Source organism: Anopheles maculipalpis, chromosome 2RL (genome assembly GCF_943734695.1).
Source record: "Anopheles maculipalpis chromosome 2RL, idAnoMacuDA_375_x, whole genome shotgun sequence".
Lineage (NCBI taxonomy): Eukaryota > Metazoa > Arthropoda > Insecta > Diptera > Culicidae > Anopheles > Anopheles maculipalpis.
Window position 1 is genome coordinate 63,159,256 of NC_064871.1, and position 27,906 is coordinate 63,187,161.

At 38.4% G+C, this 27,906-nt stretch overlaps 5 protein-coding genes across 6 annotated transcripts in view; 2 read left to right on the forward strand and 3 right to left on the reverse strand.

The window, feature by feature from the left end:
• Positions 1-27,906, reverse strand: part of LOC126556328 (glutathione S-transferase) — a 327,848-nt gene that overhangs the window by 273,812 nt on the left and 26,130 nt on the right. The gene's annotated exons all lie outside the window — the stretch shown is intronic.
• Positions 1-27,906, forward strand: part of LOC126568793 (trimethylguanosine synthase) — a 151,299-nt gene that overhangs the window by 90,565 nt on the left and 32,828 nt on the right. The gene's annotated exons all lie outside the window — the stretch shown is intronic.
• LOC126556489 (cholesterol transporter ABCA5-like) overlaps positions 1-27,906 on the reverse strand; it is a 137,351-nt gene that overhangs the window by 72,259 nt on the left and 37,186 nt on the right. The gene's annotated exons all lie outside the window — the stretch shown is intronic.
• The window catches only part of LOC126568811 (uncharacterized), a 230,913-nt gene that overhangs the window by 8,974 nt on the left and 194,033 nt on the right, over positions 1-27,906 (reverse strand). The window lies entirely within an intron of this gene.
• LOC126556034 (neural cell adhesion molecule 2-like) lies at positions 7,404-26,144 on the forward strand. 2 transcript variants are annotated; one of them, XM_050211198.1, is made up of 8 exons: positions 7,404-7,499; positions 19,968-20,114; positions 20,207-20,577; positions 21,089-21,239; positions 22,262-22,416; positions 24,287-24,433; positions 24,756-25,209; positions 25,892-26,144. In XM_050211198.1, the coding sequence occupies exons 1-8, from the start codon at positions 7,412-7,414 to the stop codon at positions 26,092-26,094; spliced, it is 1,716 nt and encodes a 571-aa protein (XP_050067155.1). In that variant the 5' UTR covers positions 7,404-7,411; the 3' UTR covers positions 26,095-26,144. The 2 variants fall into 2 exon arrangements, with proteins under 2 accessions (XP_050067155.1, XP_050067156.1); XM_050211199.1 differs by having other exon boundaries at positions 25,895-26,144.

Consider the following 27,906-nt stretch of genomic DNA (forward strand, 5'->3'; position numbering starts at 1 on the left):
ATAATCTACTACTTAATGTTGAACTCCAAAATATTAGAAAACCACACCGCAATAATAATATTTGAAAATATTTAATAAAAATATAATGTTTGCCATCCTACTTGGAACTATCTGGTTTGCCACTACAGACATAGTTAAACTCTGTTCCGACGAAGATATGGCAGCTGTCAGCATACTTTACATTTCATGAACAGAATTCTTGGCTAAAGCGCTGAACCACTCTCTCACACTCTTTCGCGCATGAAGCACAAAATGACCAGCTAAAAGGGGTTTTACCGACACCCTCACGTGCCGTTGTCACACCCGCACACAGTGCTTAAATGACTTTTCTATGCTAATTTGTTGCGATGCAGTGCACGCGTTAAGCACATTTAATTAAAACCACGTTACACGCATTTAAAGGGGTTTGAAAGCAATTAACACAGTCCCGACGTGATATATCCTTTTAAGATGGGCTATGGGTTGCTGTTGTTTCATTGTTCAATTTAAAGTATCATGCGAACTCTGCAGCGAAAAGTTAAAAGCATATTCAAGTTTAGAATTTGTGTCAAAGTCTTAAAATGGTACATAATATATTTTATAAAATAATTTATAAATATTTCTAAGTAATTTTATCCCCGGAGAGCAGTCTAGTGCTTAGAGCTGTACAGGGTAAAATATGTTTATAAATTTAAAAAGAGTGGAAGTTGTTTTCGATGTCGTCCTTTTTTGTATATAAAAACACACACACACACACTTGCGTTTTTTTTAAACCTGGGTGGTGTCGGTTTTCCGTTTCCTTTGATACTTTATTTTTCTATTCACAACAACACACACCCAACAAATACCGATTTGTATGAAGCATTGCATACTCATACGAAACTCTTGCCTAATCTTGTTGCAAATCTTTGAGTAAATAATACGTCTGACGATTTCCATCCTTCAAGAGCGGATTATGCTCTAATCAACCATAATCCACCTATTGTTGCAAACTGGTGTGATAAACCGTCCGACCTACAGCTGGGTTCTGTACTGCAGATAGGTCAACACCAGACTGGTGTCGGAAGGAAAATGAACTAAAAATTATACTTTCACCCCTTGTGTGTAGTCCCTTTGTTACGGTTGGTTTATCATCCCATAATGGGCATGCGTATCAAAACGTTGCTCCCTTCGTGAGACTGTTTTTTTTTTTTTTTGGTCAAAAAGAAAGCTGATGTTATGCCAGCTGTGCGTGTGGTAAAAAAAAGGAATCACTCTTACAAAGCAACTCATCGCTTCGCCGGCGAGGGAAAAAGGAAGTTCCAACTGAATGATAGACTTACGAGGACTGTTATGCGGTATTATGTTTTCGATATTCGATGCAAGTATGCCGACAAAACAAACCAGCTCCATACACGAGGTATGTAAGTTTCTCACTTATTATTTTGTTTACTCCTTTGTAGTTGTTTTCATGAAGAATGATTTGTTAGAATTAAGCTATTACATTTCTCTGCTGCTATTAAACCATGCTGATTATTTATTTCGCATCAGTACCAGCAAAAACAGATACACAAAACGGTGAATCGCAGCACCAGAATACACATGTTTTCGAAGTGTTGCAGTTGTTTTAAAAATGTTTCCAACACACGCACATGATAACTCATAGAACCTGACCGACCGTCATTACTATTCGCAAATGACACATCAAGAGCACATATTTTGTGGGCAAGCATCTACTTCTTCGGTAGCTTTGTTTTTGCCCTAAATTTTCCCTTGAGACCTAAACAGTTTCCTCCTATGCAAATAAACAGTTCGTGTCTGTGACATGTTACCCATGGCAATAAAACTATGTTGTTTCAAAGTTGGTAAATTTGTGTGCTTTCTTCCATTTATTCGACTTTCACTATGTTACCATATTACAGGCGGTTTAAGATACAGGCGAATTGATAAATCTTTGTCCTTACGCACCGGAGTTGCCGGGTGGTATAACTCCAATTTTATCAATGTGTTTTTATGTTAGTTCTGTTCTTCAATAAAATATACATACAAAGTTAATAACTTGATGACAATAATTTTTTGGAACACAGTTTTTTAAAGCTAAGCAATTTTTGATAGTTGAAAGATAAGAAACACGGATGTTTTGTGTTTTTGTAGGATCACTGACTTTTGCCAAAAACAAAAAATCATCCGCAAAACCCACAATGTAAACTAAAGAATGGCTTCATAGACTCGATCCGAAAATCTCAAAACAATGTGCGCTGAAAATAAATCGCCAGAACAGAGGCCTATTTCGAGGTTAGTGACAAATCGTGCTACAACTTGTAGTCAGTTCTCCTTCTTTTTAGTCCAACGACCTCTTATGGTCACGTCGGCCATCCGGAATGGGTTATTACACTTGCAGATATACTACGGACGGGTCGGCACGGTGGTGTAGGCGACAACGGCGCCGAACTTCAAACGGCAGGACCGGGGTTCAAATCCCATCCGGACTGTCCTCCCGTAGTGAGGATTGATTATCCAACTACGTGATATCGGCAAGTCTAGTAAAGCCATTTCGATGGCCGGCGTGACCTAGAAGGTTGTTAAGTCAAGAAGAAGAAAAAGATATACTACGGAGTTGTATTCCTCACTACGAGGGAACGGCCCGGGTGGGAATTGAACCCCGGCCCTGCCGTGTGTAGACCGGTGCCGGTGTCGCCTTAACCACTGGGACGGCGTAGTCAGTTACTTTGATTATTAAATTTAGAATTTTGCGAAAAATAACTTATCAACCCCAATCTGTTATTAAAATAAACTTAAATTAATTTAAACGTTTTAAGTATTTTCCAAAAATACATGTATGTTTAAGAATCGTACACGTTGAAATATTACTGTTAACTAGGTTCATTTTACTGCACATAAATCGTCGTGTTATGACAACCAACATTTGCATAGGGAGACATTTAAAATCTTTTGTTTGAGTAATGGTTTAGACCCGCAAAACATAAATATATAAAAATGGTCACAGTTCTTTTTTTTCTTTGGTCTTATTTTGTTGTTGCTGCTGTCCTGCTCCAGAAGCCGGGAAGCTTTCAATGCGTTAAACCCAAACTGGGGTTCCTGTTTTCTTGCGTGTTCACTTTTAATAAAGAACCTTGCTACCCTTTTTTTCGAAACATTAAAAAGGACTCGTCACGTCATTCACCCTACACTAGGCACCAAAAGAATGGCGCTTTTCCGACCTTCGAGTGCGCTAGTAATTAAGCATTTATTATCCTTCCGGAAACTGTGGCTGTATGGTGTGTGAGTATATATCTAGCTAACTGCCAATGTTGCAGCCCAACGGCACAAGCACAAACTCACTGCTCGGCCCCAGCGGAGCACGTTCGCACCAACTTTCTTTCTTAAACGCATTAATAATCACCTTCTTAAAAGAAATCGAATTACCAGGAAAGGAAATATCTCGATTCGTTTAATGTTTCCTCATTATTCACCAGCCATCTCACCGGGGTCGGTCTGCGGGTTGCTTTATCAAGCGCAGTATTTATACATCTTCTAATGTAACCACGTCCTGTACGGTTGTGAGCCGAGGTTATGTTTCTAACCCACAGTCTAACCCACGTACCGCTTGGCAACGTATACACACACTGCCGTCGTCTGCCGTCGTCCTTAAACCACCGTCACTTTACGCTTACCATATGCTAATCAATGCTTTGGCAAACGTGCCGGGTTACTATTTGTTTGTCCCTTTGGCGTAACGTCACGTGTCGCTGCTGTTCATTGAAGGTCGTCGTAGTGAGTTGCAACTATTGCCCGCGGTAAGGATAGCACCTAGCGCGGATCCTGTGGCGTGCGCGTGGGGACGGGGTGGGATGGAGGGCCGGTTCCTAGAAACCAGTGTGTGCTCTCACATGGTAAAAGGTAAAAGATGGGGGGGAAAAAAAGCAAAACAAAACAAACGCCCGTTGGCTGGATTTGTTTATCCTGTTGGCGGTCGCACGTAGATCGGTTGAGCTGATGATTAGATTTTGGAACAACGTCAACGGTCATTGTGCGAAACGTTTCGGAAAATTGCTTCTCTACATGTAGCCAGAGATTGAACCAGCAGCATTTCCAAAACGGGGGGTGTTTTGTTATCATACGAACGCCGCTATCATATGCACACGTTACCCCGGCTTGGTATTGAGTGGAACAAGATAACGCAATAGTAGGTTATAGATGGTAGATCAACCGCCGTGTAAAGCGCGTGTTCCTCAATTGCCGTTGCGCGCTTTTTTTTTTATTGCTGTAAATCTTTCAAACTGAATTACGAATTTGTACAGTGCCTGGGAACTTTGGCAATTTTTACAACTTTTATTCGAATGCTCTTGCATAGAGCATTTCGGCGGATACCGGGTAGCATATTGTCGTCCAAAACAAGGACTTTCGAATGAAGCATAAATATAAAAAACAAAAATAAAATAAAGCTATCAAAATCGAGTTTCGTGTTCCACCACTAGTCACGAATTTATCCCACATTTCTGTTCGCTGGAAATCGTAACGTTCTATGCTGTATGTGTTTTATCTTTCCATAGTTAAGCGTTGATACTAATAGCCAATTCGATATGGGGACACATTTTCCTGCGTTGATTAATTACACGATATCACGCACTAAGCTAAGCATGAACTTTTATTTTCGTACTAAAAAAAAATAAAATGTAACATGTGTAATTAACTTTCATTATAACAAATACAGATCTTGCTAGCAAGGAAAAAAAGAATGGCAGCACAAAAACCAAATGCTTCAAATTATTTTAAAATTTGCAGCTTCTTTCTGATACCCTTTTTTCATTGTATTTAATTGTTTTTACTATAACAAAGAAAAACATTTATTTCCCATCCCGTTGAAGAAGCGATAAACATGTCGGTTAGATTTTAGCAAATAAATAATGCTTTACATTTTTGATACGTGAATACACAGAACTGTTGCCACGGTTTTTGTAAATATGTTGTCAAGCATTCCGCTCTAATGTTGTTCATTCATGTTCGACTGAACTTCGGATGCCATACGAAGGGAGTGTTCATTCTTCGGAGGCAGTCGGCAACTTCTGATTGCGTTGCAGGGTTTGCAGTATTATCGAAAATTATTATTTAGCAAACCCGGCTGGCCCGTGCTATATTATTAATCATTACAGGAAAATTTATCATCGTATGCTTAAAAACAACTTTGATTCGATTTACTTTCAGTACACCTATAGTATGCAGATGAGCCGACGAAAACTGTAGTTTGGTTTAACAGAAGTTCCGAATTCAACAAACTATTTAACCATTTTCTGTTGCCGATTTCCAAATGATGGATTTCTAGACTTGTCATTTAGTTTGCATTTCAAGTTTTTGAAAACTTCCATGCTAGGTTCAAACTGGGCTAAAAAACACTATAAGTGTAAGAGGAAACAATTTTTACTCGATTTACTTTTCGCACACCTATAGTATGCAGATGAGCAGACGAAAACTGTAGTTTGGTTTAACAGAAGTTCCGAATTCAATAAACTATTTACCCATTTGTAAACATATTATGATTAAAAATGTTTTATTCCAACGAAATGCATCTTTAGCAAATTTATTTAAATTTGAAACGAAAACAGTTACTCTATAAGCGAATTATTCTACCAAGAGGTATCCGAAGTTCAACCAACCACTATCAATACAATAGCCCCAGCAATAGTATCGGACCATCAGAACGCACGTCATTCATCAATACATCATCATCATCATCATCATCATCATCACCATTACAACAACCATAACCGAGTATGCCCGGGATAAGGCAAATAATAGGGAGGAAATGCCTTATCAATATGATTGAAATTTTTTTTTTCAACACAAGCGGTGTTGACAATACGGCACTGGACCGTCATAATCAATTGTAAATAAATAAATAAATAAGGTATCCGAAGTTTTATAGTAAACTAATTGGGTACTACCCTTCCCTTACCAATCGAATGGATTACTAGACTTGCTTGTACCACGTATGTGGATAATTAGTTCTCATCACCGGGAATGAACGGACGGAATGGGAGTTCCCCCGGCCCTGCTTTGCTAACCACTGCCCCATTCGAAGTCATGTTCCGGAAATGACTCATTTTGAAAAGAGCTTCACTGTTTTTGATCGCTTTCGTACTTATTTCAGCGAGCAAACCTGAAGGAAATCATTTGCTCAGATAAACATGCTAGTCTAATACTTTAAGACCAATCTAAGCGCGGAGAAATTGATTCGATTAAGCGATTAACAGTCTTTGAAAAAAGTTAAAAGCTTTCGCTATTCAAATGACGCATATGCAAATGGCTAATTAATCAATATCATCTCAAAAAATTTACGTAAAGTAAAATTTAATTGCTGCTATACCCTGATAATAATCTACCATCACTGCATGGTTGCCCAGCAGTCTAAAATTTATGCACACGATTTGGTTCATCCAGGATTCAGCTAGAAAACCCCTGCAATTTTCACTGAACAACCGTCTACAAACACGCTACGATTTTCCAGTATCACGAGAACGTTACCGGCTGCCGGTTGTTCAGTCGTGTAGTGTCGTAGCTCGAAGAAATATGTTGTGAATCGGAAAAGCATGACGAACAGCGAATAAAAAGGTACGAAAGCGAAAGCCGCCAAGTGCGCCGAGATTCGTGATTTCAAAAAGTGGGTTACAATTTATCGTATATAGTTTGAATGAAATCTGTGAAAATAGGTGCTCCTCTCGTACTTAAATAAATTTGAATATTGTGAACAGTGAACGATGCTTTGTGTTTTTAGGAAATAATTACGATTACGTTACGATCCTTGAAACGTGAAAGAAACGAATAATATCAAATCGTGGCCGAGAATTGGTTGAGTGCTGCTTACAAGTTTAGATCAATCATTTGTCGTCAAGTCCTTTTTGTAACCATCATAGTTAGGATCGGATAACAGCCAGGATTTACAGTGCGTTTTGATGTCTTGATAAATTTTTTTAACGTGTTACCAAAGTTATAAATTAAAAAATAAAATAAATTAATAGAATCAATTTGTGAATGTGCATGTGTGGTGTGCGATGTATCATGAATACAATATGAAAGTCAAAGTACAAAATAAAAAAAAGTTGCCACAGTTTCCTAGTGTTAAGTAATGATAATTGTTTGTTTTCTGATAGCAACTCTATACTTACCGACTACAGCAAAATAAAAGCTATAGTTTGCATCTTCATAACTCATCTAAATTCTATTTAAATAGGATTACAACATCTTAAAAGGTGTGTTGTATGTGAATAAATGTTTAACAGGATCACGCAGATGATTGCAACATTTGAATGCAGACAAATTTCGTCAAAAGTTCATTAAACAGCACAATAATAATAGCGGTGACGAGCAAATAAACGAAGTGTGATTTAAATAAAGCATTGTGCCAGAAACCCGTCACATCAATTCCGACCAATCCGGTCAGAACATTTGGATTTATATGGATATCGTTACAAAACCCGGAAGGAAACGCAACACAATGGCAACGGCTATGTTTTTCATTGCTGCCATACTGTCTTTAGTTAAAGGTAAGAGTTAAACGTCGTACTATTGTGCTTTGATATTTTAGATGCAAAATGTTTGCAGGATGTTATTACAAATTCTGCGTTATCTACAAGGCAACAAGTATTGCCAACTCCAATACTGTTTTTAGTTCTATCTTGTCATTTTATAAAATCGTTATATTTCGAAAAAGGCTCACCCATTTTTACCATCATCAGCACATTGGATTCACATGATGTTTTATTCATAACTTTATTTATATCCACTGTGCTTGGCGCCCTGCAAGTTCGTAATGGAGCAATTAAAGGTGTACCATAGATGACTTTTTTATGCCTGGAACCACCCGTGGAGATGGGCCTACACAAAAATACATACTATTATTTGATGGAAAATAGTTTTTGTACGAAAAATTCGCCGTGGGTTTGAAATAAATAACCATAATCGTTTCAATTTTTTTGAACAACATGCAGAATATGAATGTGTTGATTAAGGTGAACGGATCATCTTTTTGGCTTAACGTTTTTCTAGATCTCTTTTCTCCTCCGGCCATTGAATATTTTACTAGACTTGCCGATTTCACGTAGTTGGATAGTCAGTCCTCACTACTGGGGGACTTTCCGGATGGGATTTGAACTCCGGTCCTGTCGTGTGAAGACTAGCGACGCTGTCACACAATGTATAAACATGACTTAAACCATGTAGCCGGTAGTTCTGTCCTTGGAAATGTCCGTATGGGAGTTGTTACTGCTCCTACCGTGTGAAAGACCGGTGCCGGATACGAATATACCAACTACACGGTTTTCAAATCTACAAATAAATAAAACGTTTTCAACCGTTGTTCAACTTTCTCTGCAAAGCAAATCCCCCCAGAACCGTGCCACAGTCACGAACAAACATGGGTTTCCTTTGTTCGATCTTGCTGGTAGAATTCAATCACTTTAATAGAACCAATTACCGAACTTTACTTTCGAAATTGTACTTCTTGCCAACAGGATCAAAGCACTCGAGCGATAATCGTTTGCCGAAACACATTAATCATAATTTTGCGCTCCAAATTTCGGAGCGTTCCTTTAACATCTTTACCGATGGGCAAAGAATGGCGGATCGTCGGATACAAAAATCATAAACCTTTTTCTCACTGATTTGCCACGCTATCAATTTTGTCACTTTGACATTTTATAACTTTTGTGTGCGCTTCGCTCACTCAAAGCCGGTAATCTGTGGCAGCTACCGCACATGCCCTACCGACCTTCGAGAACAATTTTTGCTAGCCGCTAGACTACAATGTGCGAAGATTGAATTCAATAAGCTCTATAAAGAACTTTAAAGAGAACAACATGGTGTTTTTTTCGCTGTCGCCTTTTGAATGACATCCGTTGCTAAAAAGGAAGAAAGGTATCGCAGCAAAAAGGAGAGCCATCATTCTGTAAAAGAAAAAAAGCATGCAACATTGCCGAATTCGGGTTGTACGTGATTGTATTTTCGTTTTGCTTTTTTCTTCTTCTTCTTCCATGGGACACCAAATATTTCGGTCAAATTTCGAGAGCTACACGTTTTCTTATAACGAAACTTATTGATGTTAGCTCGTAGCAGAAGAAAAAAATCTCTAGGGATTGTGAAAGAAAGGTCCCTTCTGTAAAGCAATCAGCGGCAAAGGTGTAACTGATACCGAATTCTTAGCCATCTACAGCTTCTTGGCAACATGAGAATATCCAGTCATCGGTTCAGGTCGTCTCGGTTGTCGATGGATAGATAAAACCATGCGACCGATTTGCTGATCTTTCAGATTTGACACGCAACTGTTTCGAGAATTCCAGCATACTAACTGCTGTAGCCCAAACCTATTACTTTGTATTCTTTTTTAAGGGTTTGTGCAGTGGCGAAAAAAGAAGTTAGCATACACATCCAGGCTCAACATTCGACACGTTTTGTCATGGGAAAACGGACATCACACTCTAAGCAAAATTCGCACGATTAGCGTGTCTTTCAATATATGACGATCAATAACAGATGGACAGAACAGTATTTTGGAACGATCGGAAAATGGTTTATTTAGCTTAAAAAGTGCGAAAAACTATCAATGAGGAAATGCTAGCGTGTATTGTAATATATTACGAGAGCCGTGATCTTGTAGTACACAGGCTGTGGACGAAATTTCAAACTTGAACCACATAAGATATGAGAATTGTCTATCTCGTCTTTATTTATCAGTTTTAGATTAAGCTTTTAGGGGACTGTCCGTTGTTGAAAGCGACAGCGGCGCCGTCCTTCACACGGCAGGATTTCAAATCCCATCCGGGCCGTCCCTTCTTCCTCTAGTAAGCCATTAGATAACCGGCATGACCTTAGAAGAACGGTAAGCAAAGAAGAAGAAGAAGAAGAAGAAGAAGAAGAAGAACGGTAGGCTGCTGTTAGGATCTAATTGATACATTTTACATTCAAACAGATGATATTTCTTAACACAAATTCCTCACAACTGTACGGATTGCTGCCACCAAAAGGATCATTGTTTTTGCCACATTCTGCACTATGGTAGCTTTGCGATGAGCTTGACAAGGGCAATTGATTCAATTTATATTAATTAAAACATATTTAAGACAGCTCCGAGAGATTCAGGCTTGGCAGAAGATCAGTGAAAATTAACGTTTTTTTTTCTCTCATTCGTTCGTAGCGTAGTCTTAATAGCAGTGACTTTATTAGGCACTATAATATTTGGCACATGATGAGTCAACAATCATCAGGATTCAGAAGTATGCAGCAGAACACCACAAAGCAAATATAACAATCGTCTTGCTGTTAAGATGTTCATGCTTGTGATGGCGTGGCATGTAAAACCTACAATCGTAATATTGTTTAAGTGTGAATGTTAATGAATTTTGTAAAATTAATTTCTTTAAATTATATAATGCAAATTGTAGCATAACTTAATTTTACATATAAAAGCTCTGCTAGTGAATAGATCCCCTGGTATTGTCACCTAGCAGTTTTTTAAAAGATGTTTATAGTGTTGTATTTTTAACAAAGACAACTTTACATCCTTTCAACAAATTTAACAACAAATAGGCCAACCCATCAAGCACATTTTCACTGTCATAATGAACAACGAACAAAGGGGGTCATTCATCTAAACTTCTTTGAATAGGATGACGACACCACGGATAAAGAGCAATTTTACGCGATTTTACGACAGATCAGATGTACGAACTTGACACGGATGGCTATAGGTTCCGGCAAGATGACGCGGCATGCCGTACAGCCTGTCCAATAAAGGATTAATTGCGTGCCCTGTTCTTAAATCGATTGATATTAAAAAAAACGACGATTTCGACTGATCACCGAATTTTTCATCGGATTTCAGTAGTCGTTTCTGACAAGTTACCATAAAGGATATGTTTACGGCCATATAGTAGACTTAGGTACCAGCTTAAGATCAATATCCTTAGGAAAATACATACAATTAAAAAAACTCTAAAATTTTAATGGAAACCGATAGAAACAGACTGCTGACTTGTGCTGAGTGACTGACTTGAAAACTTGTGTGCCAGACACATTGTCGTGGCATGTGTGCCAGGCACATGAGAAAGCAATAAAATACTTTAACAATTTTAATTAAAAAAATACTTTGTTATAAAAAGTCGGAACACACATCAACATTAGATTGTCAAAAGCTTGTTTAAGAACTTTTACTTTCTTTAATAATGTTCAACATCAAAAAGAGCAATGGATTATATTACACTTTTTATGAGAGGTTACGTTTAAATCCCTCTGATCCTACTAACCCTTATTTGTAAATGGAAAGATTCCCATGGTAGATACAATTTAGAAATGATCGTCATTACTACTGAATGTTGCACGCGATTATGTTTCCTCATTTTTGTTAAGGATGTTTGATTCCACGTAGAAATGACTCCTTTGGGAATATCAGAATGATTTGTAAGTGAAAGAAAAACTAACATCAGAGCTGAATGATGGTCATTTTTATGGCATTAGAAGAGCACTTTTAGCAAAAACCGAAAGGCAGTCAACCCTCTCACTAGGCATATCAACAACAACCACAGGTAATTTATAGCTTTCATATGGTGGTTCCGCTCGTTCTACACTAAGGAATAGAAAAAAGTACAAAAATAATGTAACATATGATTTATGTAGTCAAATAAGTGTATGTTATTAAAAATGAAGAGTTTTGTTTTATTCATTTTGTAGTACAAGGACTAAGTAAAATATTTTTGCATAACAGTTATAAAAACTTCTTTCATGCACTGTTCAAAAACACGTATTACAACAATAACCGAATATTGTATTGAATTCCGTTTTGCACAAAAACAAGATTTACAAATAAGAGCTACAGTGCAAAAAAGCAGAGCCTCACAGTCACACACGCACACATCGAATGCGAAAATAATCCTATTTATAAGGTTCTTTAGTCCAGATGTGACCATTACATGTGTTCAACGTGGTCAACTTTCACGTGAAGAATGGACGCAATTGCAACCATATAAATGGAGTGTGCCGCTTGCAATCTCTAGGGCATACAAAATACGAGTAGAAGCATGTTCTGGCAAGGGATAGTCTCATTTTCCATTATTTATTTTTTTACAATTGTGTAACAATTTTTCAAGGATGGACACAATTTTTCCCGCACTAGCCGGTGGGTGGTAATGGCTGTTTGGAGGATTGCGTATTGGTGCAAGTTATTTTTATGGTGAAGTATAAATATTTCAAGAGCACCAATTACTTGTGAATGCCGTGCGGTGAAGCCAACTGGATGTGCAAAAATGAACGAAAGCATAATCTAACTAAAATCTGCATTAAATTCTTTTAATTTGTTTTGTGAGGTTCGAAATTTGTTTCACTTGTAGGGCATGGTTTGGCGAAAAATTAATCTTAACTAGATTAACTCTTTTTCATAACATAATCATCGGCAACATCAATCGTTTATATTAAATGCACCAGCTGTCAGGAAGTGTTCTGCCGTGCACAAGGAAAGTTTACTAGCATCAATTAAAATAAATCTACATCTTATCCATTTTTATTGCTACGCCCGTCACAAATGCGAAACACTAATTAAGCCAACCATTCATATCTTCCGTGCCATGTCACTGTGTCGCTCGCACTGCGAATGCGGGTGGAAGAGCGTATCAACTTTTTCGTGCCTGTTCGATGGCATTGTTCGGTTGAAAATGTTTCATTTTCTTCATTTCAAAACCGAAATATAGCATTGCAGCTGAATGTTGAGAAAGGCTACACGATATTCTTATGCTGACGAAACTTTGTCATTCCTTGCCACGAGAGAGTTAGGACACAGTGGAACACGCTGTTTGTTTCATCTTGAATGTACAGTCAGGGCATGAGATGGTTGCTATCTATTGATGGGACATAAATGATTTACGTAAATAAATTTTAATTAGACGATTCATACACTAACACGAGCAAAGGCAGGCGGCGGAGGAGACCGTGAACCTTCTGAATAGGCATTGTTAATTTGAGCCCGCATAAGCATCAGTTCTCATTATAATTTTTCTTTAAAGAGCTAGAATATATTTTCCCAAAATTTGGGGCATTTACGAAACACTGGTACTTGGTCTTGAAATAATTGAAATTCTGCATTAAAGTACTTTGTCATTGTTTATGTCAATTTTAAGAAAAATTTTAAGCTTAGTGAGCCGGATGAAATACAGTGATAAAACAGGCAAATTATGCACAAAATAAACCATAAACTACACACACTACAACTTTCCATGGACAAAAACAAGCGCCACAATCATTATACCATTTTTCGAATTAATTATTTCATTACATTACAAACGTGCCGAAGAGAGAAAAAAAACATTACACCCTGCTTTTCTGTGGCGAAACGAAACATTACCATTCTACGATTGCCTGTTTGGTCACGGTTCAGTGAAGTACCTCTCTTGCATTGCCATTAGGATACGAAATGGATACACGTTGTAAATCATTTGCCGGCTGCACGTCCTGGCACACTTTAATAGCACCCGAGCAACATTCAAACCGAGGCGTTGTCACGTCGGATTGTTCACTGATAGGTTAAATGTGGAAGTACAAATGAGCCCCTTCAGAGCTGCGATGCGATTGCCTGTTTCCTCGTCGTGAGTCGTTGACCTTTTATTCCTTTGCCGGCCGCAACAATGCGTCGCCCTTGGAGCGGATGGTAATTAACCGATATAAACCAATATGTTACCCAATATGCTAGGCGACTAGTCTTCCTGCAGCTGGCGAAACAATAAGGGTAGATTTCAAGTCAAGGTAGCGTTAGGTGTGTTGCATACCGTTTTTCTTCCGGCTGACACATAATTTTCACGTCAAACAATGATTCATGTCCAAGATAGTTTTTCCTTCGGCGTGCAATTTTATTTATTTACGTTCAATATTTCTTCTACAGGAAACCCTTTCAAAGAGAAAATGAAAAGTTTTTATTAGAGTCCGGTTAGTGATGATTAAGATAACGAAGTGAAAAATATGAACTTGTTCTAAAAACAATATTAAGCCTTTTTTCCAACATTAACAACTGCTGTAAACCATAGCGAACCGTAGCGCGTAGCGAGCTGTCAATCCGATTTCAATTCCTTCTTCAATTTAAAACCTACGTGTGGTTCACGATGAAACCCATTACATGCCTTTAAAAGTCACTCGTAGTTATATTTCCTCGTGCTAACCGCAATTTACGTAGTCTCTGTTTGCTTACACCGTCTTAATTTCCTCCTGTTCAACATTTCTAATGGAATCGAGGGTCCGCTTTTGTGCAGGCGACATAGGACGCTTCATATTTCCCTATCTGGTTGAGTTTTATTGAAACCGCTAAGTAAGCATCGTCCTACCTTCCGAGCCGTTAACATTGTACCAACTCATCACCAACTGCACTGCTACCCAATGCATACACACACACACAGCGAGAGAGCGAGAGACTTTGTTCAAACAATCAAGAGATCCCGGATGCGCCGAGAACCCTCGTTTCAAAGGACCGTTTAATAAGACTCCGGGCAGGCCTGAGGCTATTGCATTTACGCCCATCCCTTCGGTTCAGTTGGAGAAAATGACTACTTGAAGCCACCGCCTGTCATCTGTCGCCCTTCCGTTACGGACGGACACCTCTGGTAACACATCCTGAGTTTGAACTTCAGATGCTTCCGAACGCATGTTAACATTACTACTTCATGAATCGCAAAGAAATTTTAGGTTGCAAATGCAAGCTTGTACGCATAAATTGTACGCCATTGTTTGTACTAATGATTATCATAAAATTTTCATAATCCGTCCAAGCCTTTGCATACAAAAGTAGATTATATTTGTACAATGTATTACGATAAGCATCTGTGGTAAAGAATTAAACGCTTTTGCATTCATAATTCCAGCGCGGTGGAAATGTTAAATAAAAATTGAAAATTTTATTTATCAAGAATTTATTATTATTTATTTTTGAATGCATTTCATTTTGAAATAAAATATAATTTCTATTATAAAACTGATCAATATCTTACCGCAAAAAAACCACTAAAAATATTAAACCAAAATTTAATCATAGAACTTACTATTAAGGAAACTAAAGATATGAGCGGAATACTTTATCTTTCCATATCCCAATTGAACCACTCTATTTAATCAATTGAAAAACGAAACCAATGACTAATTCAATTTAATGCGTCCTCTATTATACATCCGTATTGCATAATAACTGTCAAATTTGAGCCGCATTTCCTAATAGATATGTCTGAAATTTATTACATGAGGTGCCTGAATGCATCTTAAGCCGATATTAAGAATGTGCGCATCCGTTGGTTGGAAATCCCATAATTGGAAATTCATTCCCATGAAATTAAATTCTCGAATCCGAGCCAAACCAACCCACCCTTATCCACCATTCGATCAGGGAAGGGTCGGCCAACGATAAGGGCAGATGGTGACTACACCTTTTGTAACAATATGATCGCCACGCACTAGACTGGCGTGCAAAGGGAAGAAAATACACCGTTCAAAAATTTAATCGACCCCATTGGAACGGTTTCAGCGAATAATTAAGAACAGTGTTGAAAATCTCATATGTCAATATTTCTTCTTGCACGAATGTCTGTAGGATAAATTGTAATTTCTGCAACGGTTCCTGTAAACTTGGATAAAATGTATGGAGTGCATGTTATGCGTTCACTTAACCTAACCGAATTGAACGTTCTAACTTTATGCGCTACAGTTTGATACATATTGCCACTACGTACCAACACCATCCACGAGGCTTCTGCTTGCGTCCTGATAAATGTGGCAGGACAACACCGACGACCGATACGTTAATGGATGTGCCTGTTACGCTGACAAAATTGTCGAGCTATTGGAGGCTTCTCCCCGTGTAGACAGGCTTTTCTCAGCTTTCAATTAATGGCTTATTTTAAGTAGCGTCCGTAACATTAAAAATAAAAAGGTGAAAACGCTTCCGCCGACGTCATTCGCTAAGTACCAATACCGGCAGACGACCGGCTATTAAATCCCTTTCAACAATAAATCTTGCTCTTATTGGTAGGTAAGCCTTGTCTCGGAAAACCTCTCGTTAAGTTCACAGATTATATTTTCAATCGCGTAGCGAAATAATGAAAGCCAAAGTGGCGATTTGTCGGTGTTCGTGCGAGCCTATTTGGAGTGATTGTGAAAAGACAATCGACTATTTATTTATACTACTTTGTTTTAAGGTGTAATTTAAAAACCTTGACTTTTAACGTTAAGCGAGGGCATGATGGACACAAATAGTCCCTGATGTTTGTGACCCAAACTGTTCCGTAACTACAAAAAAGGATATGTAATTCTGATTGTGTTGAACATGGAAACTTCAAGCATTGAAAACATAAAACCACGCTTTCAGAGATGCTTCAGAGATTTAAAACGTTCTCTTTTTTGTTTTTACATTTTTTGGTCAGTATTTTTTTGTGGACGAAAAGTGGTGAAATGTTCGTCGTCATATCGATGCCTAGACTGTAAAGTAAATTAGCATGCACGGTGTGTTCGTACTGTCTTCCATCACGATTGAGTCATTCAGTGGGCTCAAACAAAAGCCAACAACAGCGTTTTGAATGAGGGCATGCACCTGCGTGTGCAGTGGAAAGCAGCCCTCAGCATGAAACGCGTCTTTAACTGTCCCAGTGTGTGTCCTCTATACGCCCTTGATACTTTGCTATCTTTTTATACAAATACTACATACCACACTTTACGACATAATCTAACATTATGGTTCCTGTGCCCCAGCAGAAGAGGATGGAGCTTTTTAAGTGTATTTTATGGGAATGGTCGAAAAAGCTGGTGCCTGCTGCGCGCTAGGACTCATTGACACGTCCTGGATTGTGACGATATGCACAAGGGCAGGAAAGCTACGTCGATGTTGGCTTCTGATTCGGCGAACGGCTTCTTGCGACCTGCTATCAGCATTTCGCCTGCTATTAGTAGTGTGAGATCTAAAAATTGAGTAAATTTGACTCGAACCAACTGCTAGTGCTCTTCAAAATGGCAAGCTTAATTTTCTAACATTTCTTCATCAAGCGTCTTGCATTTTCCATCCTTCTATTGCTCAAAATAACATAAAGAGCCACCGTGATAGCATCCAACGCTTTTTGGTTTTACAAAATATCACACATTTTGAAATATGTGTGTAATTTGCTGAACGTTAGTAGAATAACATTGTCACTCTTGCAGCAAATTTTAACTATATGCACTACTCACGTTTATTGTTATTTTTAAGCATAGCATACCGGCTCACCAGCCACCAGTGTTTTGTTATTTTCCTTTAAGGCCTTCATAAAATCAGATTACAAAAGACAGGAGACGATGAGGGTATGCTGATCTCAATCAAAATGCTTGATAGGAAAAACGATTTGCATAATTTACATAATTTTTTGGATGATGGAAATATAAGTAGCTCTATTTTGAAGCTGAGAAATTTGAGGCACGCGATACGAGTTTGACGTAAAAGCTATTTCGATAAGTTTTTGTTAGCTAATCAGGTGTACATCAGCTTTCGTTGTGAACGATGGCATATAAACACTAATGTTAACACAGATGGAAATTTTCCCATAAAAGGCTACATTCGAAACCGTTTTTATTAGTATTTAGTATTATACAGTATAGTAACAAATACTCTTACCAACGGAAAAAGCAATTTGGTTTCCCGTTTTTTTCTTTTTCAGGATTTTACACACAAACTCCTACACATAATACAAATAAAATATGATAACGATTTACTTCCGGTTGCTTCGAAACTTATTAATAGCATTTCACATCGCTATGAACATGTTTCGAAACAAACAATGCCACGAGTTTCTTTATACTTTTATTGCAATGCTCGTTGCATTGCGTAAGCGATGTTGCATTTATCTTGCTTTTAGTTTCAACAATAATCAACAAACATCACTTCTGATCAATTCTCAACAGGCTTATGTGATGTTCAAGCTAGGTTCATGAAATACCATATGTTGACTTTGTTATTCATTTTGCCATACTGCATACTATCGCTTGGTGAAGAAAGCACTTTTTTCCGATGAAAAACAATATGGACAGCATAAAACCATAATATAGTTTGCGTTATTTTAATAATAAATGTTTTCTAATTTAAAAGTGAATTGTACAATACGGGGCGACCTGGTGGTGAGCAAACAAGTGTCTTCACACGACAGAACCGGAGTTCAAATCCCATCCGGACCGTTCCCTCGTAGTGAGGACTGACTATCCAACTACGCGGTATCTGCGAGCCTAGTAAGCCATTCGATGGCCGGCTTGACCAAGTAGATCGTTAAGTCGAGATAAGGAATAATGAGCAGAAGGATAGTATGATTTTTAATAAAATAAATATCAGCAACTATGATAACATCTTTATCAACTTTAACATCAGCTACGCAACAAAAAAAAAAATAAAAAAAAGGCGAGGAAAATACGGTTGTTTCACGCTGTTGACGTTCGCTTTGTAAAACGTTACACTCTTAACCAATGAAAACTCTCGTTAATTTAATAAGATTCCAAGTTTTATTGACAAATTAACATTTTTAGAACTATGCAAGGATAATATTGCAAAATAGAATTAATTGAATACAACGTTTAAACTATTTTTTTCTACAACACAAAATTGGGACCGACCGGTAGTGTAGGCAACAGCCAAACGGCAGGACCGGGGTTCAAATCCCATCCGGACCGTCCCCCCGCAGTGAGGACTGACTTACCTCATTACGTGGTATTCATAATTCAATACGGCCAGGCTGTTCTTACGAAAAAAAACAAAAGCAAATTTCACAAAAATAGTTGGAAACATATTTTTTAACTAGAAGATATTTTAAATTGGGTTTAAATAAGCTTCTTCTTCTTCTTTGCTTAACGACCTCTAAAGTCATGCCGGCCGTCGAAATGGCTAACTAGACTGCCGATACCATGTAGTTGGTTAGTCAGTCCTCACTACGGGGGGACGGTCCGGATGAGATTTGAATCCCGGTCCTGCCGTTTGAAAACCGGCGCCGCTGTCGCCTCCACCACCGATCCGCCCCTTAAAGCGCAAAAAAAAGCTTAAAATTGACAAATACCCATATTTTAGGAGGGAATTTTTTTAAGCTACCTGTCATTAATTTGTGTAATTCATCATGGCACGAGGCTCATCAAAGAAGAGAAAGTAAAAGTTGACAAAATTAGCTGCAGTGCTACATAAATATAAACTTTTTTTTTTTTCACATATTTTTTCAGTGAAATCAAACGAAAAATATTTGAAAAATTATCGACAATTCTGGCATGACATAACAAGACAGTAAATAAATTTACTGAATTACCAAAAAATATAAACTCAACAAAGCTAAGGTTCCAAAAGTTCCAAAAGAAAAGTAAAATGGGTTCAAAAAGCCCAACCATTCCACACGACTGACAATAAACGTGTAGAAAAATGTCGTTTCAACAGTGAACAGTCATTATTTTTACATTTTTCTTCATGATGGAAAACTGTGTACACTATGGCAAACCATAACATGGAATAGGAAATGTACCTATTTCATACGATGCAGCAAACATCTTTCTGATAAATACGAATAAACCTTGTCATTCTCGTCAGAAACGTGGGTATTCTGGAATTGATTGTTCACTTAAAGTCATGGTCGTGTGCCGTCGTTGTAGCGATGGAAGAAATGAAGAATCAAATTTGGTGTACTATATAAAAAAATGAAAATATGTGAGATGACAATGCCTTCGACGCGAATGCGAAATGAAATCATACTCTGTAACACTAAACGTTAACAACTACGCGCTGATAGTTGTACACCACGTAGTTGAATAGTCACTCCAACAGTCAAACAACAATTTGAAATCAATGTTTGTATAAAGCGAAAGACACATAATGACCTCTGCTTTGCTAAATAGTGTTCACAGTACGTTAATTGTAAATTCGACATCTTGCAGCATCTCTATAACTTCGTGCACAGCTCCCTTTTATTTTCAATAACCATAGCTAACTATTTTATCTACATTATTTTCAGATTCATTTGCCATTCCTAATGGACACTTTCCCGATAGTAACTTTCTAGAGGAAGATAGATATTCGCCTGGGTTCCTGACGCTTGGGCAAAAGTATAGTATAGCCATCGGTTCCACGGTAGTACTACCTTGTAAAATTAATGAGACAGGTAAGCCAACAAATTGTTTTTCGCAGTAAAAATTAAAATTGACTTACCCAAAAAACGGATGACACAATTTTCACTACCTCTTACTCCTCTAGAAAACTCTAGCCAATATGTCCTAGCATGGAAGCGTGATATTGCCGTGCTGACTGCTGGAAATGTTAAGGTTACGGTCAACCCAAGGATTCGGCTGATGCCAGTTCAGGCACACACTGATCCGCATGGATCATTATCAACAGGATACAACCTAGAAATTCGAGACGTGCGCAACTCCGACGCCGGTGACTACATTTGTCAGATCGGTTCGATGGAACCGAAAGAGATAGTGCACACGTTGGAAATATTGGTGCCTCCAAAAATTGACTACATTTCACCGGCCAACAAAATGGACATTCACAAAGGCGCACCAATACGCATGGAGTGTCGAGCATCCGGTAATCCAGCACCCAAAATCGTGTGGTCTAGAAAGGTAATTTTTTTACACACAACGCACATTCATCTATTCATGATATTAACGATTGCAGCCATATATTGCATATACCATAAACACAACATATATTTAAAGCTATATTATTTTATATATTTATTTTAAATTCATCCTAATTTTATTTCCCGAAACTAAACCTAGCTGTTCGGCTATACGATAAAAATATGTTTAGGGAGACATTTTTCGATATTACTTGATACTAATATTTACATAATTTCAAGATTTTCGATACCAATCAGCAACATTCTAATTATTGTTGGATTCTGTTCAGAAAGACAGTCGGTTTGCCAATCAGTCGGTATAGTCTCACGTAGAACTCGAAATGATTGCAATTTCTCGATTCCTTTCGATATGATTTTTCAGTCACGTGTGAAACAAAATATTGAAGTTCTAGCGTTTTGTCTCAACCAAATATTTGTATGATATATTGATTCTAGCATCTATCCTCAGCAATAATATGCAACTATTTAACATACTTATAATTTATTTCCAGAACAACGTGATGCCAAATGGTGAGGCAAATAAAACAGGAAATGTGCTCGACATATTGCATGCAAACCGACATAGTAGTGGTCACTACAAATGTACAGCAGATAATCGGGTCGGTCAAGCGGACACTCGAGAAGTTTTGGTGAATGTGTTGTGTAAGTATTGGCAGAGACACAAAATACAATCCGCTTAACAACATGATTTATATATATATATATTAACACACCTCTAGGCTGGTGAGCGCAACCAGTGTTTTAAACCGCATGCTTCCTTAATCGATCGTGTTGGATAATATTTTTCCTTTGCTGAAGAACCAATACTACATTTTAGGTGCATTGTGGAAGTCAACTGACAAACAGAATTATTCTTGTGTAATTTACACTTTTCCCCTTAATTTGATAACTCTCATGATATTTCTTCCCCGAATTTGCACCCAGTTAGATCCAACAACATAACATCAACATAACTATACTACGACACTGTGTCGATGCACAATGAACGAAATGAAAGTACCAAATCGCAAGCTATGTCCCATTACTTATTCAGTGTATGTCCATTTATCGCCAAAGTCCAGCACGACTCCTGGACGTCATCTGTCGTCTCTGTATCCGATTTCCCTTGCATATCAGGCTCATCCCAAACTTTCTATGCGACTGGTATGCAGACAACATGAGCCCTTTTGTATGGGGATAACAGCATTGCTAGAAAAGTTTACGTGTATCAACGCACCGTATACCTCTCCATGTTGCTATGAACTGGATGCCTGAATGCAAATTCATCTCTCGGAACGAAACAATCTCAAAACTTCGTTTCCGGGACCTCATCTACGCAGTGCTTTACCGCACACGCTCACACGAGAATGTGCGCTGTGTTGTGAGCGGTAATCGAGGGGTTCGCAATTGCAAGCGAAAAGCAAGGCAAAATGCAATTAAATCCAATAGGACCTAGCTACTGTGGCATAATGGTAGTACACTCATTAGACAATTTCAAAATTTAGGACACAAATTGGACTGAGGCACAGTTTAACATGGAAATGGAAGAATTTGCTTTCTTAAATCGTTAGTCTTCCACTGAATAAGTCTAAAAATTGTGCTTCAATAACGAAAAAAAAAAAATCCATATAGATGTTGTATTTTTGGCATTTAGATTCACCATGCAAGATTTATTACCGTTTCAGATCCTCCAGAAATTGAAGTCGAACAGCCGATCGTACACAGCGGAATCGGTCATGAAGCTCAGCTGGTGTGCATCGTTCATGGGGAGCCTACGCCGAGCGTTGTCTGGTACCAGGATACAACTCAACTCGGCATTACAGAACAGTTCTCACAACAGGTGCGTTCCAACAAGATATTCATGCAGTAGAACGGATGCATGCAAACGTAACAATGTAAGAATTGTTACCGAAGGAACTCTGCTGCCTTCGTAGAACTGGAAAATAGAGCAACTAATGTCATGTGGTTATTCACTGGAAGATAAATGAAAATGAAATTTTGCACACGCAGATTGGTTGAAAATATGATGACGATAAAGTTCAGTGCAACAGTTTAGAACTTTAATTTAACAACTTCATTCACGTATCAACAATAGAAGAGAACTTTGAAAATTGTTACCGTGAACGACACTGAATAACCTTGCCCACTAGCGAATACAGGTTGTAATTCCGCTGGTAATTGAAACATTGTTTGATTGCAGCAATGGGAACGGTTTCAAATTTCACTTTAATAACTTTGTGCCGGGTGCCATTTTGAACAAGCCAAACAAAAAATAAGACAACGAAAAAGTTTAACCAGTTGAATGAGAATGACGACAAACGAGTATTGGTGGTAATCATTTTCATAATTCGTACGTGGTATGAAAACCATCCTTCTATCAAACATAATGTCAAACACTAGATGTAATAATGGCGACAAATTTGGTTGAAAATCTGGTTGGATATTAATTTTTTCTGTAAAAACGGTCTGAAATAATATTACAGGTACACGTTACATTGCTCTTTTAATCAATTTTGTAAGCCGCATTGAACGATACCAGGAATGTGTACTTATTAAATAAGTATAATAATTATTCCATTTTGATTAACACAACTGATAATTCTAAGCTGTGGATCAAAATGAATACAAATATGAATCGCATGTTTTTATTTAAAATATTTCAATCTAAATTCAAGGAGTCATCATATGAACAAGGACCTTGATTTCGGCAACTTTTAGCTAGACATAAAACGTACAGTGCAACATATGTTGCTTATGTTCATATAAATTTTACAACTCTATCATCGTCTAGCTCATTGCATTTTGGGCAAAGCTTCAGCAACAATACCCTTCAAAGCATGGCTTCCATGTCGACAGGCCGGATTTTTGTCAGTCATATAAGTTATGGCAGCTTCCTCCCATGTGTCGCCAAGTAAATTAAAACTTTCAATTTAATTTACTCGATAGCATGCGAGAGGAATCCTGCCAGGAAAAGTTGCGACCCGAGTAAGAACGTCGTAAGACACAACGCGACAAATGAGTGGAGGTTTTATTATAATAATTCATTTCGAAACAGAAATTGAAACCACCATTTTCCTGCATGAGCGCTGCAAGCATCAAAAAAGGGGCGACGGGTTGTCACTGCTGGATGGCGCACAAGCGTCCCGAGGTATAAAGATAGCATGATAGCGCACACAACCCGTCAAGAACGTCATGTTGTTCTATCGCTTCTCGTGCTGTGAAATGGCCGTGTTTGCCATCAGTGAAAGCAGCAGCCGCAAAGTATAGGAGTTCAAGACCTTCTTCTGGTTGTTCCTTACCATTCTTCACTTGATGAGAGGAGGTGGTTGTTTGATGAGTGAAATGTATGTTACTACATCGTTTTTGAAAGTGATCCTTAAAGTGGCGCGAACACGAAGTGGTTTTTTTTTCTCTCTTTGATAATGTTGATACATTTTTACCTGAATAAATTGATGAATGAACATGCTGTAAAGGGAAACAACTAGATGTGTTTAGTTGAAAGCTGAAGATGCCCATTAAGTTACCCATACTGTCCTGAATATGCTGCATACTTACTTTACGACGTCAGCAATTACAATCAGCTTAAGTTGAAGCTTTCGTAACCATCTTTATGCTCTTTTCTGCAGATGTTGCAATTACGCTAATTTTTAATCATTCTTACCTTTTAATGATTTTCTTTTCTTTTCATTTTGCACCGCTCACTTACTCAGAATCGGGGCAACAAGTACAGTCTCGTCATTCGAAATGTCACATACTCCGATATCGGTAACTACACCTGCCAGGCGTCGAATGCTCTTGGCAAAGACCGTGGCACACTATCCCTTAGCGGTTTACCAACGTTATGTTACTTTGACTCGGTAAGTATTATACTAGAGGAAGCACGAATTTTATTCATTTCCTTAAGGTATACACTGTAGCTCGTTGCATGTGTTAATAAATGTGATTAAATTTTCGCGTAGCTATTCTTTTTCCAACTGACAATTCTAGTCGAATTAGAACATAGACGCACAGTTTATGTACGCTCATTGTAGAACTATACACATTGCAATATTTGAATTGAAAATCTTACTAAAATTTTAGTTGCTGTTTTGCAAGAAACTTTGCCTTGTTTTGCTGCTGTGCATGTTGTGCTACCCCATGTTGAGGGCAATATTTCATGAGTATTCAACTCCATTGCAGCCCACGCTAAGCAGCTATCGAGATCAGTACAACATTTCCTGGACCGTGCAGAGCTACTCTCCAATCCGCGAGTATCGTCTATTTTTCCGACTTGCCTCGAAAAACATGCACCTTTTGCACCACGAAAAACCCCTTGACAATCACATCTACAGCGATCGGGCGGCAGCCAACAGTCACCTGTACAACAGCCCATTCAGTGGTAGCGTTAGTGCCCATGGTGGCGACCAGTGGGAAAACGTTGTCATACCGGAGATGAATGATTACGGCGCTCCCAATCATTTCTTCAACATGGTTCCACCGTACGCCACGTACCAGCCCACAATTCGGCACCGGATGAGCTTCCAGTTGAAGAATCTCAAACCGGCCAGCAACTACGAGGCACGGGTGCAGGCGCGAAACGATCACGGCTGGAACAAGCTGTCGAGTATATTTCACTTCTCCACTCGTTCGGAAGGTAAGTCCCTAGCAGCAAGCACCACATTTTGGAAGGGAGTAGTTGAAACTTTTCCGGCAAGAAATTAGAGAATCTCATTATTTCGATTCCTTTTTGCGCTGGCGTGATTGCACTAGAGAGAATAAATTTTACCTGTTCATTCAAATCATTACCAAAAGCGAACCATCGCTTGCCAAACATTGTCGGGGAGGGGGGAAAAAAGGAAGGAAAACAAAACGCAAACACCATTCCCTGACGGCAGAGCGCGTTTATGAAAATTTTTGCTTTTACGGGAATGCTGTCGTTTACATTCACAAAAACCCGACCCTCGTAAAGCTACCTGTATGTTCCGGCCGATTTACAATTCTGGTTTATTCAAAATGTTAAAACAGGCAAATGTAGACGACTCCAGCGTGATTTGTTGTATTGTTTCATCAGATACCGTGAATTCGATTTTAAATAACATTTAAGCTTACAAATGCCTGTTTTTGATGTAAAAAAGTAACGAACAAGACGCATATTCAATGAGAGCAACAACAAAAAACCACCAGGCACAGACTAAAACCACATCGAAAAACCGCCAAATATCTTTCATTAATTACATCATTCGTTCTCACTTCCTGACTTTATATTAATACTTTTTCCACCACGTTTTGTGTGGGTGTGTTTCTTTTTTTTTTCGCTGCTTTTTCAACATGCTTAGTAGATATGGAGCTGGAACCATCCGCCCAACCTGCCGTCCACGGTGCCGGGCTGCTAGATAAGGGATTGCTGAGCAGCAGCAGCAGCGATGCTAGTACGATCGCTGGCACTCATTTCCATAAATCATGGACACTTTCCATTTTCATCGTATTAATTACCACACACCTACTGCCGTCGCTGCGTACTGCCTTATCGGTGGTATGATTTGCGTATCTTCCACTTTCCATTCCAATGAATCATTGAAAACTCGCTACATGGAGAGCTCAACCAGTACGCCAGCATCTCGCCACTTCCGTTTTCCAGTATACACACAGACAGACTCACACACACCATCGAAGCCACCAAAAATCCACCGAATTTCCTCACCGGAGGCTCCGCTACACTGTGTGCTGTGGAACCGCAGGTATGGAAACATATTATCAACAGCAACCACTAATTTATGGACAACAGAATTTTCAAGCATGCAATCGACGATACTCAATTTCAATTTGCCATTAATCTAGTAAATTAAGTTCAGTTCATATATACGTACACGTACTCTCAGCCCTTATCATGAATTATGGACAAATGAGACAGTTGTTCCGATTACGATGTCAACAAAATTCTACGCCAAGAACGCGGGGAGACAAATGCATTAGGTGTATTCCAAAATAAGAGATCACTTCTCTGTTCGTTCCATGGAACAGGCAACATTCTAGCACAGCACCAGTGTAATAGTAACCCGGCTATGCTATGTATCCGGTTTTGTGTTGAGCAAGACAAAATTATTATCTCGAAAACCCCTCAGCTCTTAGATTTCATTGCAATGAATAGGGTAAGTAAGTAATGCAGAAAATTACCGTACCTTGCCGTACCTTGGAAGAAAGACAACAACATAAGCCAAAGCTTTATTTGAATATTATCATTCGTACCTCTATACGACCCCTTGGACGACTCGACGCAAACTGGCGAAAGACACTAATATCACACTAATTGCATCCGGATGGAGGCGTTCGAAATAATTAATGTAATATATTGACGCATCTAGCCAATAATAGACGGATGATAGGGTGACTCAAACGCTATTAATTAATTAATGAACAACGTGCTAACAGAAACAATCTTCCCCGGAATGCTGTACATGTAATAGGCAGAACACATGTGTGTGTGTGTATGTATTTAATTCTCGAAATGTGGTTTAAAAATGTACAATTCTCATTCTGCATATCGCTTCCACAAACGCGCAACAGCCACTGTAATCATGATCCATTAAAACAAATAAATATTTTCCCAAGCAATAGTGTTAGAAATATTTGTCCAATCCAACCAAACTTGTATCATGTACAGTCAAATCAAATCATGCTGATTGTGCGTAAATATAGACAACATAATCATTTTCTTACCATGAATTTATCAAATTAGCAGAGATAGGCAAAGAGAGAGAGAAAGAGTACTTCATATACAGTACGTCCAACCTTCACAAGAATGTGTGTGTAAATAGAGCTTTTAGCAACGTATATTCCTTCCACACTACACTTTACCAGCTGCACACAGCTAAAATCGCTAAACTGCACTGGAAAAACACTTGTCAGTCCACAACAGATACTAAAAGTTTCGAATGTTCGACTGGTGGGTGCATCGTACGCACGCATGTGGCGGCGATGTGCGGGAAATAATATTTTCGTTGTCATGTAAAAATAATTTATGTTACGGGACCACAAAAGGAGAGAATCAATTACAGCAAATCGTGAGAAATAGATATTGACAAAACATAAATAAAGGTAGGCTAATATGCTGCGCACGAAGAACAAATCAAATCCAAACCACATGTTAACATTCCAAATAATATAAAATATGCTATGATTTGAAGTTAAGCATCAAAATGAAGGATAACGACTACGACGCAAAACAGCTTAAATGCAGCTTTGGGAACACTACATATAAAACCATTTTACTTTATATGAATTACATTACCATCCGTACGCTTGCAGTGGATAAGAATAATATTCCACCTTGGATATTTACCATGTTTGAGCA